The following is an 18,537-nucleotide window of genomic DNA, read 5'->3' on the forward strand; positions in this document are numbered from 1 at the left end:
GTCTTATATGGCTGATTCAGAAATAAATTTGAATAGCAATACAAACCTCTTGTGGAGACTGAGAATTCGACGCAGGCAACACTGCAACATTGCCATTGTACTTTGTAGCAGCCCCAGCAGAAGGAAATGGAGAAAGACGGCCATCACCATCAGCCCCTGAGCGGTAAAACTGGGCATAATAACTAGTTGGATCAAATGGTTGATGGACCTATAACAAGAAAAGAATCAAATTTAACTTTCTAAGAAACAATTATGCATAATAATAACAAACAAAACAATATACGGGTAGCAGATCTCACAACATAGCTAGGAAGCCGGGAAACGTCACGTGTTTCCGAATCAGAATTGTCAAATGGGGCAGCCTGTGTACTCAGAGACATTGGGGGCACAAAACCAAAACTGTAATTTGAAGAAGTATGCACCCCGGAGTATTGATTACCTCCAGATGGTAAAGAATTGTCTTGCTTGGATTCATTATACTCCGGCATAGCACTGGAAGACCCATCAACCTCATTGGATGACAAATTTTCGGCAACATTAGAAGGTGATTGTGGATGATCAGCATAATCTCCCACCTCAGATGTAACAGCAACATTTTGACTGCAAACATAAAAGGTGCAATCAGCCAGAAGGACAAAGTTTAAACCTACACAAAACAAATTAAAAAAAAAACTACTTGTTGCAGCAAACCAGGGGAAAGATTCACTTCTCAAAAGTGATACCAATGATAACAGAGTTTCAGAGAAGAGAAAGTTGAAAGAGAAACAGAGAGAAGAGAGAGAAGCAGAGAATTGTAGAAATAAGAATCTCTTCATATTAGAGCACTGAACCAGTACTTATATATATATATATATGAGAATAGTGTTCAGCACACTAGATGAGAAGGCACCTTACAAACTTTAGTTAGGGACTGTTAGGGAGGAATCTATCCTAGCTGGCAATTCCTATAACTACTCTAACAGCTTCTAGATTCTTCTAGATTCTTTATTCAGCTCACTCTATTAAATGATTACACAGATAAGCAGTTAAAAGATTCTTATTCTCTCCATTCCAAAAATGGAATTACTTCCAGAATTCTAATTCTCTCATGGATTTAATAGAACTCAATGTGATTAGATTCTAAGTGTTTGAGGTACTAGATTTTTCAAAGAAAACAGTTAAGCATTCCTACCTTGAAGCCTGCTCATCCACCGTCTCTTCAACAGCCTGAGATGTTTCCGAAGGAGGTGTGGAACTCTTTTCACTCTCAGGACCACTAACAAAGCTTGTATCGACTCCAAAAGTGACTCCCAAACTTCCAAAGCAAAATTTGTTCTTCTCAGACTCGGGCACAAAGATATGGTTAGGAAGTATAACATGTTGACGCTGTGGAAGATGGAAATCCTCCAGCTTCTTCTGCAGCTCTGTAGTAGCTTCTTCAGAGACAAGGGAACTAGGGGCAGACGATAACTGCCCGGTTACCTCAGCAGAAACGGCACGAGTCTCAGATGCACTAGCTGGTCTAGAGCCCTGATTGGTCGTATTTGTTGGCTTTGGTTTCCACTCCTTAGTAGAACCAGCTGTATGAGTCACAAACTAATCATATTTTGACAGGCATAAAAAGGAAGGAAGGAATAGAAACTAATTATAAATGTTCAGATGTCAATCTAACAAATGCCTAGAAGTTCCTATCCTACTAGGTAACGGAAAATTATAACTTCACTGTGAGCCTTCCTCCATCTGCTCCATCTACTAATGGGATCCTAACAACAGAGATGTTTCAGATGGCAAAACCCTAACTATACTATAATAAGAAGAAAGTGGCGTCAACTACAGAAACCAAAGGATGCAATAGTGCACTATTGAAAACCACTTCATGTCTTTAGACAGAGCATTTAAATAAAAGCCCCTCACAGTAGTTTTATCTATAGATATTACTAGTCTTCCTCTAACTCCAGCAAATACACTACCCTGCATCTAACTCATACATCTTACAAAAGTTATACACGTCTTCTTATATGTTCAAACAAATACCTACATTTTTACCAGATTTTCCTCAATAAGTACTACCCCAATTTTTTTCCAACAATATCCATACATAATCCTATAGTTTAGTGTGTCTAATCATCCAATGCAGCATTATCATCTCTAGAATATTGAGGTTATTCCCTTGTTGGATCCTTAGTGACTGATGATATTACAAGTTTAAGTAGGAAAGGAAGAAAAAAGATTAGGACTCCAAATAATAAAATAATATATTGAAATGCTGTGATATGATGTACTTCCTCCATTTCAATGTATTTAGATGCAAAATAGGTCTAGATACACTAATTTTTAATGTATCAAAACAGTCAAAGTGACAGTCATTTCGAAGGAGAGGGAGTAATGTGCTGTTATACAGGCAGCAAAACACTAAGCACTATTTATAATAATAGAACACTCCTAATCATGAAATACTAGGAAATACAAAAACCAATACTTATCATCTAATATACTCTTTAATATTAATTCTTGTTGACTAGACTTGTTGACAATACAGGAGGCAAAAGTGTACTTGAACTACACAGATATAAAGTACCTTTCTGATTGCCAATTAATTGTTGTGACCTGCTACCGTAATTAGAGGAAGGTCGGCTATTTGAAGAACTCCCATGAGTGGCTGACGATGAAGTGGATGAAATCTCAGAATGGTGATTTTTAGTCACTCCCTGAGATTTGACTTGAATCTTTCCTTGCACAGAAGAGCTACCAGTCTCAGAAGCTGGCATGATGTTGGGGAAATTTTAGTTAATTAAATTTAAGAAAAACTTTAAAACCCAACAAACTATGAAAGAAAGTAATAAAATATCAAGTACCCTAAACCACTGACCAGCAACTACTTTGTTCTCACCAGTGTTACCAGAATTTAACTCCCCAGGAGGACGTTGGCTACCAAGGTCACGTCTGATTGCACCAACAGCACCAGGAACCCATGAATCACTAGATGGAACCAGCACCGGGTCTGAAGAAGAGAAATATGCGGCTGATGAAGATGCAGATCCAGACCCTGAGCAGTTACCGGAGGAGTGCAGTGACCCACTTCCAGATGTAACAGTTGAAACTTTATGTGAACTACCATCAGAAGGCAAAGCACTACCCAAATTATTAGTAGGACCTGGTGGTGGACCCATTCTCTCTCCAGCTCCAGCTGATGACGGGAAAGGACTCCCGCCACTAGTAGTTCCAAAACCTTCAGTTTTAGGACCATTGGCAATAGTCGACACAGAGCTACAAAGCACATATACAGGTAGTTATAAAGTTTGAAGAACCAATCATACCAGGATAAAATATAAACAGTCATGATATCAATCAAAGTTACCAAAACATGAATTTTAGTTAATATAGTCACCTCGTTCCAGAACATTTTTCTTTAGATAGCTCCTCTTGAGCAGCTGGCAAAGGCGTCGCAACCTTCTCAGCTGCTTGATGAGTCCCAACATCTTTGGCCGTGCCAGAATTCTTGCTACCTCCAGCATCTGAGAGAAGTCCACAAAAAGAATCACAATCTTAATTAGGTGCTCTAAACCTCTGGCTGGTCAACATAATACCCATATTTGAGTAGTAATGCATACTGGAATAGAGATTTTTGCTACTATGTGGTCTCTAATATATGGATCAAACAATGCCATTGTGCCCTAGCATAAACAATATAAATAAAATAAGCCACTAAAAATTAAGTCCTTTCCAACGGTTTCATCTAGAGCTTTTCTTGGTCTACTTCTACCACTACTTGTTGGATCAACCTCCATCTAATCTACAATTCCTACTGGAGTTTCTTCAGATCTTCTCGTTATATGACCAAACTGCCTAAAGTAGAAACTATCATATTTTCCACATTCCCCAATAGTGTCACCCAAAATTGTGTTTGATGAATTAATTTCTAATTTTATTTCATTTGGTGTATTCCCCTATACATCACAACATCCCCATCTTGGCACCATTGAATTTATTCTCGTTAGTTTTTAATTGCCTGGTATATAGTCCCGCAGATTTGAAAAACGGTGCAAGAAAATGGCCAAATGATGCTACAAATCCAGACTCATCTATCTCTGTCTAAACTTACTAGACATGAAGCACCAAAAGTAGTCAGACAATAACTATTTTAGCTGACAAAGGAAGAGACAAATGTCAGATAGAGCAAAAGAAGCTCAAATAAAAGCAGTTACTCACCATGAGATGCATTATGAGGTGAAAAATTTCCCCGACCACCCCTAGGCCCCCTCCCTTGGGCACCAGGCCTCCATCGTGGCTCCACAGACTCTCTGCTGTTAAGATTCTACAGAATTACAAACAAATAAAAGAAGCAAAAGCAGAATCAGCAAACTGAATTGAGTGATTAGAACAATCTCTAAAAATAAGTCCAGCATAAGTAAATTACAGGAGCCACATTACATAAACAAGTGACAAAATTTCTATAATACTGAAAAGTTCCCTCTGTCCAACAAATAAATAACAGAAGTCCTTAAACTCACCAAAAGTGAACTATTGGTGGAAAAGAAAAACATCCACCAAGTAACTTTAATTTAAAGTTTTTAATTTTAAGTGCTGAAAACATCATCAAAACAACTATTTCACCATCGCTGTCTTACAATAAATAACTTACCTCCTTTCTTTTGTCCCTCTTTCTTTTGACCTCATGAAATGTGTCTGTAAAACATACTAACTGTTATTTTCTAAATAAAGATATCACAATAACTATGATACTGGAAACAACCTATAAATTCATATATAATTGACACAAGAAGTTCAGAACCAACAGCCATAGATACCATGCATGAATGAAAGGAAGAAAGATTAATAGAACATCCCATGAGAAGGCAAATCAATGCCCAAGCTACTTCAAAATGGCCGCAGAAATACAAATACAGTAGCAGATCGGCAGATCCTTATATGCAGAATGATGCCAACTTGAAACTTCACAAAACAAATAGCTCAAAGGGCAAAGAGATGAGAAAAAGCATTGAAACAACTATAAAGATAAGATATCTCGGCCAGTTAACTACAAGAGGAACTAACCATGTATAGATCCAAGAATTTATAGTTTGCAAAGACAACTAGAACTGTAAGGGCCTGTTTGAATAACCCTACTTATGAATTTTTTTAACTTTTCAACAGTCAATTTTTCCCAACTTGTTCTGTTTGGCTATTCAGCTTGGCACTATTCAAAAGTAAAAACTCTAATTGTTACTCATTTTTGTTTGTCCTGTTTGGGTATTCAGCTTAGCACTTCTCAAAAAATCATGTTCAATCTTTTTTGGAAAACTAAAACATACAGCTTCTCAAGAAGCACTTAAAATAAGCACTTTTATTACTACATATTCAAATATAGAATAACTTGTGAATACTTCCAAAAGCTCCATTTATATGAGTGCTTTATTGTTTATAACTAGCGAATCCTAACCCTCAAAGAGGAAAGTAAAAGTACATCCAATAATCAAATGGCCCTAGCATACTCTCCTTGATCAAGGTCTAAAACTTGAGTCTTGTGAATGGGGGGGAAGCTAATGTGGGAAGAGCTTTAACCCTATCGTAAGCCAACCTAGCTCATACTAGATTAGCCAGAGTTCAATAAAACCCTGAATACTGGTAGTTCAAAAAGAATGAATCTGTAAAATTTAATAGATATCAAAGAAGATTGATGCATATTAAAAGCATCAAGCTAGATTAATGTAATTAATAGCAGATAGCGGCTCATAGCAGTTAGCAAAAAATCCACTATACAAATCTAGAAGATAGTATTGCGGCCTATACAATAAATACTAACATAAATCAAGAATAATAAAAAAAAGGAGACATATTCAAGATTTCTAAGAAATCAAATTCATCAAACATATCAATAAATTAAATAAACACATAAAAATGTAGCCTAGCTCCAGAGCCAGAAATAAAGATTGTAGATCGCATAAAGGCAGAGAAGGCATTGCAAAACACATGTGAAGAGCGAAAGAGGGAATAGGAAGTGGCAGTATTTTGAGTGGCAGAGTGGGCAACTGGGCATATTTTACAGGCAAAACAGAAACGGTTGATTTTTCAGAATCAGAAATTAAAACTGTAGACCTGCCCGCCTCTTTTCTCAAAGAAGGTCTTTGCCACTATTTCTACAACTGGCCGTGATGGAAAATAGCAGCTGACATGGCTGCAATGCAAAATACAAATGAACTACCCAATTCTCATAGGCTCATAGCATTTTTTGTAAAATCCATGAAACCTCATGCCTCACTATGGTAGATACCAACAAAACAATAATGGAGAATTGCAATTGCTACATAAATTGGCATGAATCTTAGCTACACCAAAATTCTTGTAGCACAGCACTTCATTCTTATGTCATGGATCACCACAATAAGCAGTTATAGCAATATTTAATGAGCTAGTGGCTGCAATACTAACATCATCAAAAGTCTAAGCCAACCTTCCAGCTTCCTCAGTGAGCTTCACCAATTTTTGAAGTTTGCGTTAATCAGCATCTGTAAACTACTTTCAGATCATAAATGACTATGTTAGCGTTGCACATGGCATATTGCTCTGTGAAATTGAAGGTTAGGGCTTCCTCTATAACTCTATTTCATGTCACTTTGCCCCTGACATGAATATAGCATAAACTCCCGAATCAGCATCGCAAATCCTCCTTCGTATTTCTATCTTGCATGCAGCTCCTTCTCCTTCAACTGAAAAGGTCAGTTGTCTTGCAGCCATGCAACAGGTGGTGTTATCTGTGTAATTCTTCTACTTCCTTTTGTTTTCTATTGCTTTTCCTAGTGTGGAATATTTCAAGTTATTTGCATTTGTAATAAGTTCTGCCCTAAATTAGTTAAAGAAATTATCGTTTCCTAGTAGTTTTTCTTTTTCTCTATCATGAGTCTCTAATTATTATATCATTTTATTGTGATAAATGTCCGAAACTACTAGGAGTGTCAATAATGCATATTTTACAAACTTCCCAAGTTTTCTCATTGCAGGTCCTCTGTAATAGTATTGCTCTGCGATCTGCTATGTCGCTACTCGCTACGAAGTCTATAACTGAATTTAAGAAGGCCATTATTTTGAAAACCTAAGTGTATCATGATAAACCAGTCCATGGAAGAAGAATACAGGAACTGCAAGCAAATCGTCACGAAAAAACAGTGGTTGGCTACAACGCAATATCAAATAAAAGCATATTTCCAAACATTATTAAGCCATCTTAGTCCATGAATCTGCACCTCTTGCAAACTCAAAAGGCAAAAGCAATCACTTTCAACGTCCTCCAAGATATATCGCTTGCTTAGATAACTGACTCATTGAAAGTGAAAGCTTTAACACACGATCAGTTCAAGGTACCACCAAAAACAGATTCAGGATGTTAAATAAGATCATACAAACAAAACACTATAACACACAGTCAAGTCCATAAGCTAAACACATTAACCAAATGCATCTAGGTAGAAAATAGAAACTGAAAACTTTGGTCCAAAAACTGAACTTTCTTTATGGCAAACTACACAACGCGCCTCAGAAATCAAAAGGGATATTAAAAATTTTTCTATCATAACCACCAAACAAAAGTGCATCAACAGTAAAGAAATTAAAAAATATTAAAAAGAAAAGGGGACATGGCCTTTATCATATCAAACACAATCATTCAAAGTCCCTACTCCAAACACTACCCCAAAAGAAAAAGAATCAAAATTCCAAAACAAAGCAAAGGGAACCCCAAATGAGAAAAAATAGAGAGTCCCAACACATGGATCACATGGGAACAAACAAAGATTGGGATTAGGATCAAGATCAAAAAAATAAAAAAATATTCAAATCCATGAAAAAGAAAAAACTCATATATATAAATGTCCTCATCACTGTGATTCCCTGTGATCTCCTTAATGTTCTGGATCGTCTTCCTGACACTGCTCGGAATTGAAGCCCTAAACCCACCACCGCTCATGTTTGTGACACAAAGTTTCAAACTTTGGAGAGAGAAAGAAAGAGGGGTGTGTGGGTATAAGGAGAACAGAGAAAGAGAGAGGGGTACCTAAATAGGAGGACGAAGACGAAGAAGAAAAACAGGGGTCAGTGATTGGTTTTTTATGTGGTGTGATTAACAGAAAACCAGAGAAAAAAGGGACTGAGAAATAGATTTACAATGAGGAATTGGGAAGAGAGAGAGAGAGAGAGTTATGATCTGTGTTTTTGAATGGGGCTTTGAATTGATCTATTATGAATTCACAAGTAGCAGAGAGAGAGAGATAACCAAGTGTGTGTTGTTTTTTAATTTTTTGTAATTTATTTACAGTGAGGGGCTTTTCATTTTCATTTTCATTTTCTTTCTAGGCTCTCTCTCAAACACGCACTGTCTATGGCTTTTCTTCCTCCCACTTGCCTCTTGTTTTCCTTCCTAATTTCCTCTTACTTGCCTTTTATTTTCCTTTTTTCTTCATCTTCGAGTTTTCCTTTTGCTTTTAGATTAATTTCCTTTTTCATTTTATTTTTTATTTTTTAATAAAAATGTTATTTACATATTTAAATGAATTTTACTGATTAGAATGTAGCTCAATTTGGTAAAGATTTTTAAAAAAGTGTTGTATTTTTAAAACATACAAACTCTTTATTTTATATTTAATAAATTAAAAAAATTATGTACTTATATTTACAATTTTAAAAGATGAGGTATTTTTATAGACGTTTAAAATTAAATTTTTTAAAGTTAGTTTATACTTATTAATATTAAATATTTCATATAATCTCATATATTAATTAATATCTAAATTTAACTCTTATATTTATATTTATTATAATATTTTAAAATTAGCATTTTTAATATTATGTATATATATATATATATATGAATATATGAATTAATTATTTTTGAATATTATATTTATTAATTATAATTTAAATAGTTCGACTAGTGACCTATTAGTTAAACCACTAATCCAATAACCAAATGTCTCAAACGAATTTATTATCGATTCCATTTTAATAACTATGTACTAAACATAGATGTTAAACTTTTAAAAAACTATATTGTAAGAGCTGATTTTCATTGACTACTTTTGAAAAATAAAAATTTTATCAAACCAAGTTTATAAAGTTACTTGTGAAGAATATATAGATAAAACTAAGTTATGATATACAAATACTATTTTATGATAAATAATATGATATGCAATCAAAGAAAAAGTAATGTATTCGTGATATATGAAAAATTGGTACAATATGTGTGATCAATAAGTAAAAATGTGATAAAGAAAATGTATACTATGATTTTGTATCACAAGTATGAATAGAATTTGGAGAAAATGGATCATAGGTGAAGACAATTACCTACACATTGAAAGGAAAGATGCTATAAGTAAGAAAAAAGAAAATAACAAGAAGAAAGTTCGAAGAAGAGTCTAAAAAGAAAGAAGACCACGCACAATTCTCAATGTCTCCTTCCAAGTCTTATTCAGTTATTTGATGCTTTTTTCATCATGCTTTCCTTCCATGAGAGTTACTTACATCCACTTGGGTCTTCAGATCCCCTTTCTATTGCATAGTTCGACTGACTGTTCTCTCTCCTCTATTTGTATTAATACTCCCTCCATTGAAACTTGACTTTGCCCTCAAAGTTGAAAATAGGATATTAAATTCACATTACCTCATATGACTCACACGGGGCTTTCTATGCTGATAAGTTTTACCACTTACCATTTCTCTTAATTATTCGATGTCCCATAACTATCTGTAGTTATAAGTGACATCCTCTCTCATCCACTAATACTGGGGAGGAAAGGTGCACCTTCACATTTTTCAACAGCGAGATACGAAAAATCTTATGGATCTTAACTGAAATGAGAAGTTTCAATTTGTATGCCACTGATCTTTGTCAGTATGGCTGCAATTTTAGGTAGACAAAGTCTCCTACCACGAATTCCAACTTCCTGTGTATGTTGTCAGCCTAAGCCTTCATCCAAGCTTGGGCTTTTTGTAAATTGTACTTCAGAATAACCAAAACAGCATCACATAGTTGCAGTAATTCCTGCAAAGCTGGTGGATAGTTCAGGTTAGCTTCATATCTTATCAAAGGAGAAAGGTCCATCCCAAACACAGCCTTAAAGGGTATCATACCGATAGGTAAATGAAATAAAGTGTTATAGCTATTAGCTACCTAAGGCAAGAGCTTATACCATTCCTTTAGATTCTCCTGCATATAGCACCTCAAATACATCTTTAGACATCTATTAAACTCTGTGTTTTGGCCTCCAATTCTGGATAATATGCGAAACATTTAGCCAATAATATATCCTGACTTGTGCATCATTGCTCCCAAAATTTATTCATGAAGACTTTATCACAATCTAAAATAATGGATTGGGGCACATGCCGCGTATGCTAACCACATTTCGGATGAAGACTTCAGCAATTTTCGGTGACATAAAATTTGCTAGAAAGAGAATAAAATGGAAAAATTTAGACAAGTGATCGACAATGACCAAGATCACTAAGCAACCATGGGTTGGTAGTAGGCTAGTGATAAAATTCATCGAAATGTCCTGCCAAATTTGAGATAGATTGGGAGGGATTCAAGTAAGCCAGCCGATGGTTGTGTCATATACTTGGTTTGTTGGCAAATAGAGCAAGTCTTAATGTACCTCCTTACTGAGTATGCCATATCTTACCAATAAAACTGGGCAGATAATTGAGACAATGTCTTTTGTACATTTTCACGTCCCTCAACAATGGAATCGTAAAACTCCTTGTTGAATTAAGGCTGAGTGTGTTGGAATAACGAGTTTGTCATTCCAGTACTAGAGCCCTCGTCTAAGTTGCAACTTTCCCGAGTTTAACTCTGCCTACAAAAAATCAGACTTAGGTTGACAATGCTGATGTTCCTGCTGTAACAATCAAATTTTCGACAAGGTCGGATTACTGCCAGTTATTAGGTGTCACCTCCTAGTAATCCTATAAAATTCTAGACTCGATAATATTTACTACCTATGAGCCTTTCGTACTAACGGAATCGCGTATGTTAGCTTATTTTTATCAAATGTTTTTCTTAGTAAACCCGTTAGCAGCAACCAAAACATCATCAGAGATATATAATATAAAGTAAATAGAAAACTAACAGCAAAACTAAAGTAGCAACAAGATTACAGAAAAGCTTTTATACAAAGTATAAGGAATAAAGATCATCTATCTTACATTCTTCTCACCATCGGAGCACAAGTTTGCAGGCATCATGTCAAGACTAGTCTCAAGAATTTTCTGTAGGGTTCAAAAACAAATACTCCTCTAGTACCTCTCTGAATAAAACTCCAGTGGTGGCAGACAAGTCGAGATCTTCTAGCTAGGGGGGAGAGGGAAGAAAAAGAAAGGGTGAAAACCTATATGGTTCTCAGTAAGGCAACATCGTAAAAATACATCTGTCTCGTGAAACCTAGGATTCTGGCTCTATCATAATAACTCGCTTGCTAAGTCTCTCGGCTATTTTCGCTGCGCAGCTCTGACATAACTCTATCTTGCCATCTTCCGTTGGGGTTAATGCCGCTCTTTATGCTATTCTCTATGGCTATTGTTCCTAATTTTACTATCTTAATCTAAGCTTTAGAGAAATTGTAAGTATACAACTTTAAAACACAAAAAAGAATCAGAGAATATAAAGTTAACAAGAAGCAGATAGCACGTAGCAGAAAGAATGAACAGTAAATAATCACAATCAAATGCGCAATCAATTTATGATGCATGCCTGTTCCTAATGTAGGCCATGAGCTCATGCGTCAGTTGTCTACCCACAACCCGACGTTACTCGAGGTGAACCATGTATATGGTCTCTTTACCATGTCAATCATACACAATTATCATCATGGGCGAACCCATATCAATTAGGATATCTTGGTATCATGGTAAGAAACAGTGCTATTAGTTAGGCGAACATTCCCACATTAGCAATCTTAGGCTATCAGTCAAACGGTCACTTTCGCAATAGCAATTTGGCACAAAGCCCATTCAACATACATTATGCTATCAGTTAGACGGACATTCCCACATTAACAATCTTAGGCTATCAGTCAGGCGGATACTTTTGCATTAGCACTTTGGCACAAAGGCCCATTCAAACCAACAAACAGTTCTCATGAATCATTATCCATTCATGGTTTCTCATTTTCTTTCTTTTCATCATGCCTCCGCATCACCTTATAAATACGCTACCTCCGCATCACCATATACTAAGCATACCTCCTCATTACCATGTTACTAAGCATACCTCCGCATCACTTTTTAACTTTAAACCTTCCTAGGGACAACTTGCATTCTTATTTATTTTCTTGAATTGTCTAGCCTATTGCCTACTTGGCGACTATTCTTCTATTAATAATTAATATAACAAACGAACTCATATTTGCACAAACTTTATGTCCACACGTTTATAATGAACTCAAGTTTCTAAAGAACTAAGAATAATATTTTTTTGGGTAGTCTAACGCTAGATATTGAAAAAAATCGAGACTGTTATTCTAGATTCTTGGAACAGCACCTTGTTGTCTTGTTATGTGGTTTTTATGTTGCGAAAGCTTATGCACGGACTATCTCTCTTGGTAAGGTCATTCTAGAGATCTTAATCTTTACTTTGAATTAGGTTTTACTGCATTTGGATTAGAATTAAATTTGATAACAAATTCAGTAAAAATCTGCTGCTACCATTAAGAAGATTTCAAAAAAATACAACAGGCTGCTCTGTATTTGAAAAATCTACAATAAATCCAATTCTAATCCGTTACTTCTAGGTTTTGGTGAGGATATACTCTACACCCTTAAGGTTTAGGAAAAACAAGTTTCGGATTCATAACACCTCTTTTGGTTAATTAAATGTCAGTTGGAAGTGCTACCTTATTTTTAGTAATTGGTTCTGAATTTCTGCGAACAACCCATATTCCAAGAGACATAACTAACTATACAAAATAGCTATGGATGTGAAATTTATACTCACTTAAAATAGACTTATAGATGTAAAATCTTTTTGGAAGCAACGCAAAATATCAAATAAATCAAAAGTTCTAGCGACTAGAAGTTGATACTACAAAGCCAGAAAACTAGAAAATTCTACAGCAACCACTAATTTTCAAAAATTCGCATCTTCCAAACCACTTGGCCAAATCCCTTGAAATTTTTATGGAGAAATCTTGTCATCTTGAAGTTTATTATAGAAATAATTTTGCTTGTAAAAACTGGCCAGATTACTCCTAGAATTTATTTTAAGTTACTGTCCAATCTGTTTTAGAATACCCAAAAATTTTCCATACCCAAAAATTTTGGAAGGCTCCCTAATTTTCCATAACCAAATTTGATCCTCTAAGTTTCTAACTCATACCATATCTATATGAATTATGCCATACTCTGTTCAAGAGACTCAGTTTCATATACATCAATAATTTACATAATAAACATAACATGATTACACTTTCATAACATTAAAAATTTGCACTACATCCAACAACAATAATTCAACCAGTTAACATAATTTTCAGCAATGTCAATCATATTAGCTTATCATCATCAATCAAGATCACATCTAATAATTACCCATAGCCAATCTACAATCCTATCATTTACCTCTTTTGAAGTTCAAAATTTTATTTGTGCCTCTTCCTTGAATTAGAAATCCTAACCACACGAAATTGAATCTTCAGTCAGCCCCATCTCATGCCATCACTTTTTTTCTCTTGTTGCTCTGATTGATGGAGAACAATAAAAATTAGAAAGACTCCTCTTTAACTTTCTTTTGGCATCACCCCTGCTCCCTCTGTTGTTTTCTTGCTCTCTCGTTCCCGTTTCTTTTTTTTTTGCATTGAAAAAGAATACCCAAAAAAAATGGTGGACATATAAATAGGTGGAGAAGAAGTGGGATGAGGTGGTGACGAGAGTTGCATGGTTCCTCCTCCATAGAACACCTAATCAGAGCCATCATCACATGAGAAAACCAAGAGGTGTAACCTTGGTTGGGGGGTTTCTCTCTATTTCGGTTATCAAAGGAAGGATGAAGAAGATTAGGGCTTTAATCATGGTTAGGTTCCTGATGATGTGTATGCTTATCGTTCGTTTGAATAAAAAAAAGCGGTTTAATGTGTTGGTTCATATTTGACTAATCTTTAATGATATATTTATACTTCTCTTTAATTAATAATTAAAGATATAATATTCTGTGATGTTTAATAGAAAAATATGGAGAAAGAAAAAGAAAACCATGACTTTATAATGGAGAAAAAACCGGTTGATTATGAAGGGGTGGAGTTTGTTTGGTACGGTTTTCTGCTTAGAACATGCTTTTATTTCTCACGGTATACCTATTATTTTCACTTATCAAGTCTAAATTTGCCTTATTATTTTATGATGAGGTGATTCTTAGATATTTATCGAATTTCTTATCACAGAATTTCTGAGAATAATTCTATGGAGAATCAGGGTGTTATATCGCATCCACCTTACAAAAAGTTTTGCCCTCGAAATCGAAACTTCGAGTATACCTAAGCATTGAAAATTCTTAAGAAAGACACGTCCTAACTTTGGTACTATATTAACACAATACGCATCTTACACAGAATGGAGTTCAATCCTAAGGACATCCGTAAGCAAAGTTGATGGAAACTATTCACATTTGTGCCTCGTGTCACAATGCTTCCACTGCGCATCACTCACATCGGGCTGTCTTGGATTCATCGTTACCATTTTCGTACTATTCTTATCCCAACATTTAATAGTCAACTGTACTTCTAAGTACAACAGCTGCGTTCCACACAAATGTGGTCATCGACATTTAAAAGGTTTATGATGGCAGTCTATCTGATAACCGCATGTGTTGCGAGAAATCCTATATCGATAAATCCGTCTACTCATAGTCATTGAGGTCTTATTCATTCCCAACAATCAATATCAAGGTGATCAACCTTAGCATATCAGGTCAAGTGTGAAATTAATTCTTGAACAAGCGCTCACAGACAATCATGCTAAATGTATCAATAAAGATACCCTAATAGCATAAGAAGACAAAAAGCAGCGCATGCAACGAAGCATAGTCAGTCCATTCCCAAGCTCTATTAGGAACAAACTACTCTAGTACCAAGTTGTAACAACCCAATTTCTGACATGTACGAATCACTGTCAGTCATCAGGTGTCACCTCCCAGTAATCCTATAAAATTCTAGACTCGATAATATTTACTACCTATGAACCATTCGTACAAACGGAATCATGTAAGTTATCTTATTTTTATCATATGTTTTTCTTAGTAAACCCGTTAGCAGCAACCATAACATCATCAAAGATATATAATATATAGTAAACAGAAAAATAACAGCAAAATTAATTAAAATAGCAACAAGATTAAAGAAAAGCTTTCATACATATATACGTCTTAAGTTAGTTCATACAAACTTGACACGCTTACCCCTAAAAAATGCTACAAAAGTGAGGAAAAATAAAGTCTAAAGAATAAATATCATCTATCCTACATTCTTCTCACCATCGTGGTACAAGCCTGCAGGCATCATCTCAGGACTAGTCACGAGAATCTCCTGTAGGGTCTGAAAACACATGCTCCTCTAGTACCTCTTTGAATAAAACTCCAGTGGTGGCAGACAAGTCGAGATCTTCAATTGGGGGAGGGAAGGAAGGGGTGAGAACCTATATGGTTCCCAGTAAGACAACATCGTAAAAACACATCTCTCTCGTGAAACCTAGGATTCTGGCTCTATCGTAATAACTCGCTTGCTAAGTCTTTCGGCTACTTCTACTGTGCGGGTCTAACATAACTTTATCTTGGCATCTTCTGTTGGGGTTAATGCCGCTCTTTATACTATTCTCTATGGCTATTCTTCCTAGTTTTACTATCTTAATCTAAGCTTTGGAGAAATTGTAATTATATAACTTTAAAACACAAACAAGAATCAAAGAATAGAAATTTAACAAGAAATAGATAGCACGTAGCAGAAAGAACGAACAGTAAATAATCCCAATCAAATGCGCAAACAATTTATTATGCATTCCTATTCCTAGTGCAGGCCATGAGCTTATGCGTCGGTTGTTTACCCGCAACCCAATGTTACTCGGGGCGAATCCTGAATATGGTCTCTTAACAGTGTCAATCATGCACAATTATCATCATGGGCGAACCTATGTCAGTTAGGATTTCTTGGCATCACAGTAAGAAACAGTGCTATCAGTTAGGTGAATATTCCCGAATTAGCAATCTTAGGCTATTAGTCAAGTGGTCACTTTCGCATTAACAATTTGGCACAAGGCCCATTCAACATACATTATGCTATCAGTTAGACGAACATTCCCGCATTAGCAATCTTAGGCTATCAGCCAGGCGGGCACTTCCGCATTAGCACTTTGGCACAAAGGCCCATTCAAACCAACAAACAGTTCTCATGAATCATTATCCATTCATGGTTTCTCACTTTCTTTCTTTTCATCATGCCTCCGTATCACCTTATAAATATGCATACCTCCACATCACCATATAACTAAGCATACCTCCTCATTACCATGTTACTAAACATACCTCCGCATCACCTTTTAACTTTAAACCTTCCTAGGGACAACTTACATTCTTATTTATTTTCTTGACTTGTCTAGCCTATTACCTTCTTGGCGACCAGTCTTTTATTTAATAATTAATATAACAAACGAACTCAAATTCACACAAACTTTATGTCCACACGTTCGTATTGAACTCAAGTTTCTAAAGAATAAAGAATCATATTTTTTGGGTAGTCTAACACTAGATATTGAAAAAAAATTGAGACTGTTATTCTAGATTCTTGGAACAATACCTTGATGTCTTGTTATGTGGTTTTTATGTTGTGAAAGCTTATGCACGGACTATCTCTCTTGGTAAGGTCATTTTTGGAGATCCTAATATTCAATTAGGTTTTACTGAATTCAGATTAGAATTGAATTTGATAACAAATTCAATAAAAATCTGCTGCTACCATTAAGAAGATTTCAGAAAAATACAACAGGCAGCTCTGTTTTTGAAAAATCTACAATAAATTCAATTTTAATTCGTTACTTCTAGATTTTGGTAAGGATACACTCTACACCCCTAAGTTTAAGGAAAAATAAGTTTTAGATTCATAGCACCTCGTTTGGTTAATTAAATGTTAGTTGGAAGTGTTGCCCTATTTTTAGTAATTGGTTCTGAATTTTCTGCGAAAAACCCAGCTTCCAAGTGACATAACTAACTATACAAAATAGCTATGGACGTAAAATTTGTACTCACTTAAAATAGACTTATAGATATGTAGAATGGTTTTACAAGAAACACAAAATATCAAATAAATCAAAAGTTCTAGCGGCTAGAAGTTGATACTACAGAACCATAAAACCAGAAAATTCTACACCAACCACTAATTTTCAAAAATTCGCATCTTCCAAACCACTTGGCCAAATTTATTGAAATTTTTATGGAGAAATCTTGACCTCTTGAAAATTATTATAAAAATTATTTCTCTTATAAAAACTGGCCAGATTGCTCCCAGAATTTATTTTAAGTTGCTATCCGATCTGTTTTAGAATTTCTGCATCAAGGCTCCCTAATTTTCCATAACCAAATTTGATCCTCTAAATTTCTAACTCATACCAATCAATAATTCTCATTACTCATTACCATATCTATATGAATTATGCTATAACTCCGTCCAAAAGCCTCAGTTTCATATACATCAAGAATTTACACAATAAACATAACATGATTATACTTTCATAACATTAAAAATCTGCACTACATCCAACAACAATAATTCAACTAGTTAACAGAATTTTCAGCAACATCAATCATGTTAGCTCATCATCATCAATCAAGATCACATCTAACAATTACCCATAGCCAATCTACAATCTTATCCCTTACCTCTTTTGAAGTTTAAAATTTTGTTTAAGCCTATTCCTTGGATTAGAAACCCTAACCACACGAAATTGAAGCTTCAGTCAGTCCCATCTCATGCCATCACTCTGTTTCTCTTGCTGCTTTGATTGATGGAGAAAAAGAAGAATTGGAAAGACTCCTCCTTAACTTTCTTTTGGCTTCACCCTTGCTCCCTGATGAGCGGATAATTTATACGCTTTTTGGCATTGTTTTTAGTATGTTTTTAGTATGTTTTAGTTAGTTTTTAGTATATTTCTATTAGTTTTTAGTTAAAATTAACTTTTCTGGACTTTACTATGAGTTTGTGTGTTTTTCTGTGATTTCAGGTATTTTCTGGCTGAAATTGAGGGACTTGAACAAAAATCTGATTCAGAGACTAAAAAGGACTGCAGATGCTGTTGGATTCTGACCTCCCTGCACTCGAAGTAGATTTTTTGGAGCTACAGAAGCTCAATTGGAGCGCTCTCAACGGCATTGGAAAGTAGACATCCTGGGCTTTCCAGCAATATATGATAGTCCATACTTTGCCCGAGATTTGATGGCCCAAACTGGCTTTCCAAATCAGCTCAAAACTGCCCGGTGTTAAACGCCGGAACTGGCACAAGAATGGGAGTTAAACGCCCAAACTGGCACAA

General features: G+C 35.3%; 1 protein-coding gene across 1 annotated transcript in view; it reads right to left on the bottom strand.

The window, feature by feature from the left end:
• LOC107458396 (GBF-interacting protein 1-like) overlaps positions 1-8,266 on the bottom strand; it is a 10,180-nt gene extending 1,914 nt beyond the window's left edge. The window contains exons 1-10 of the mRNA XM_052251546.1: positions 7,830-8,266; positions 6,076-6,154; positions 4,622-4,681; positions 4,189-4,294; positions 3,368-3,494; positions 2,849-3,246; positions 2,558-2,740; positions 1,172-1,559; positions 300-600; positions 47-208 (exon numbers count right to left, since the gene is read on the bottom strand). Coding sequence (XP_052107506.1) covers positions 47-208; positions 300-600; positions 1,172-1,559; positions 2,558-2,740; positions 2,849-3,246; positions 3,368-3,494; positions 4,189-4,294; positions 4,622-4,681; positions 6,076-6,154; positions 7,830-7,939 — 1,914 coding nt within the window. The 5' untranslated portion in view covers positions 7,940-8,266. The remainder of the gene's footprint in view (positions 1-46; positions 209-299; positions 601-1,171; positions 1,560-2,557; positions 2,741-2,848; positions 3,247-3,367; positions 3,495-4,188; positions 4,295-4,621; positions 4,682-6,075; positions 6,155-7,829) is intronic.
• Between the last annotated feature and the right edge of the window lie 10,271 nt (positions 8,267-18,537).

Source organism: Arachis duranensis, chromosome 7, assembly GCF_000817695.3.
Source record: "Arachis duranensis cultivar V14167 chromosome 7, aradu.V14167.gnm2.J7QH, whole genome shotgun sequence".
NCBI lineage: Eukaryota > Viridiplantae > Streptophyta > Magnoliopsida > Fabales > Fabaceae > Arachis > Arachis duranensis.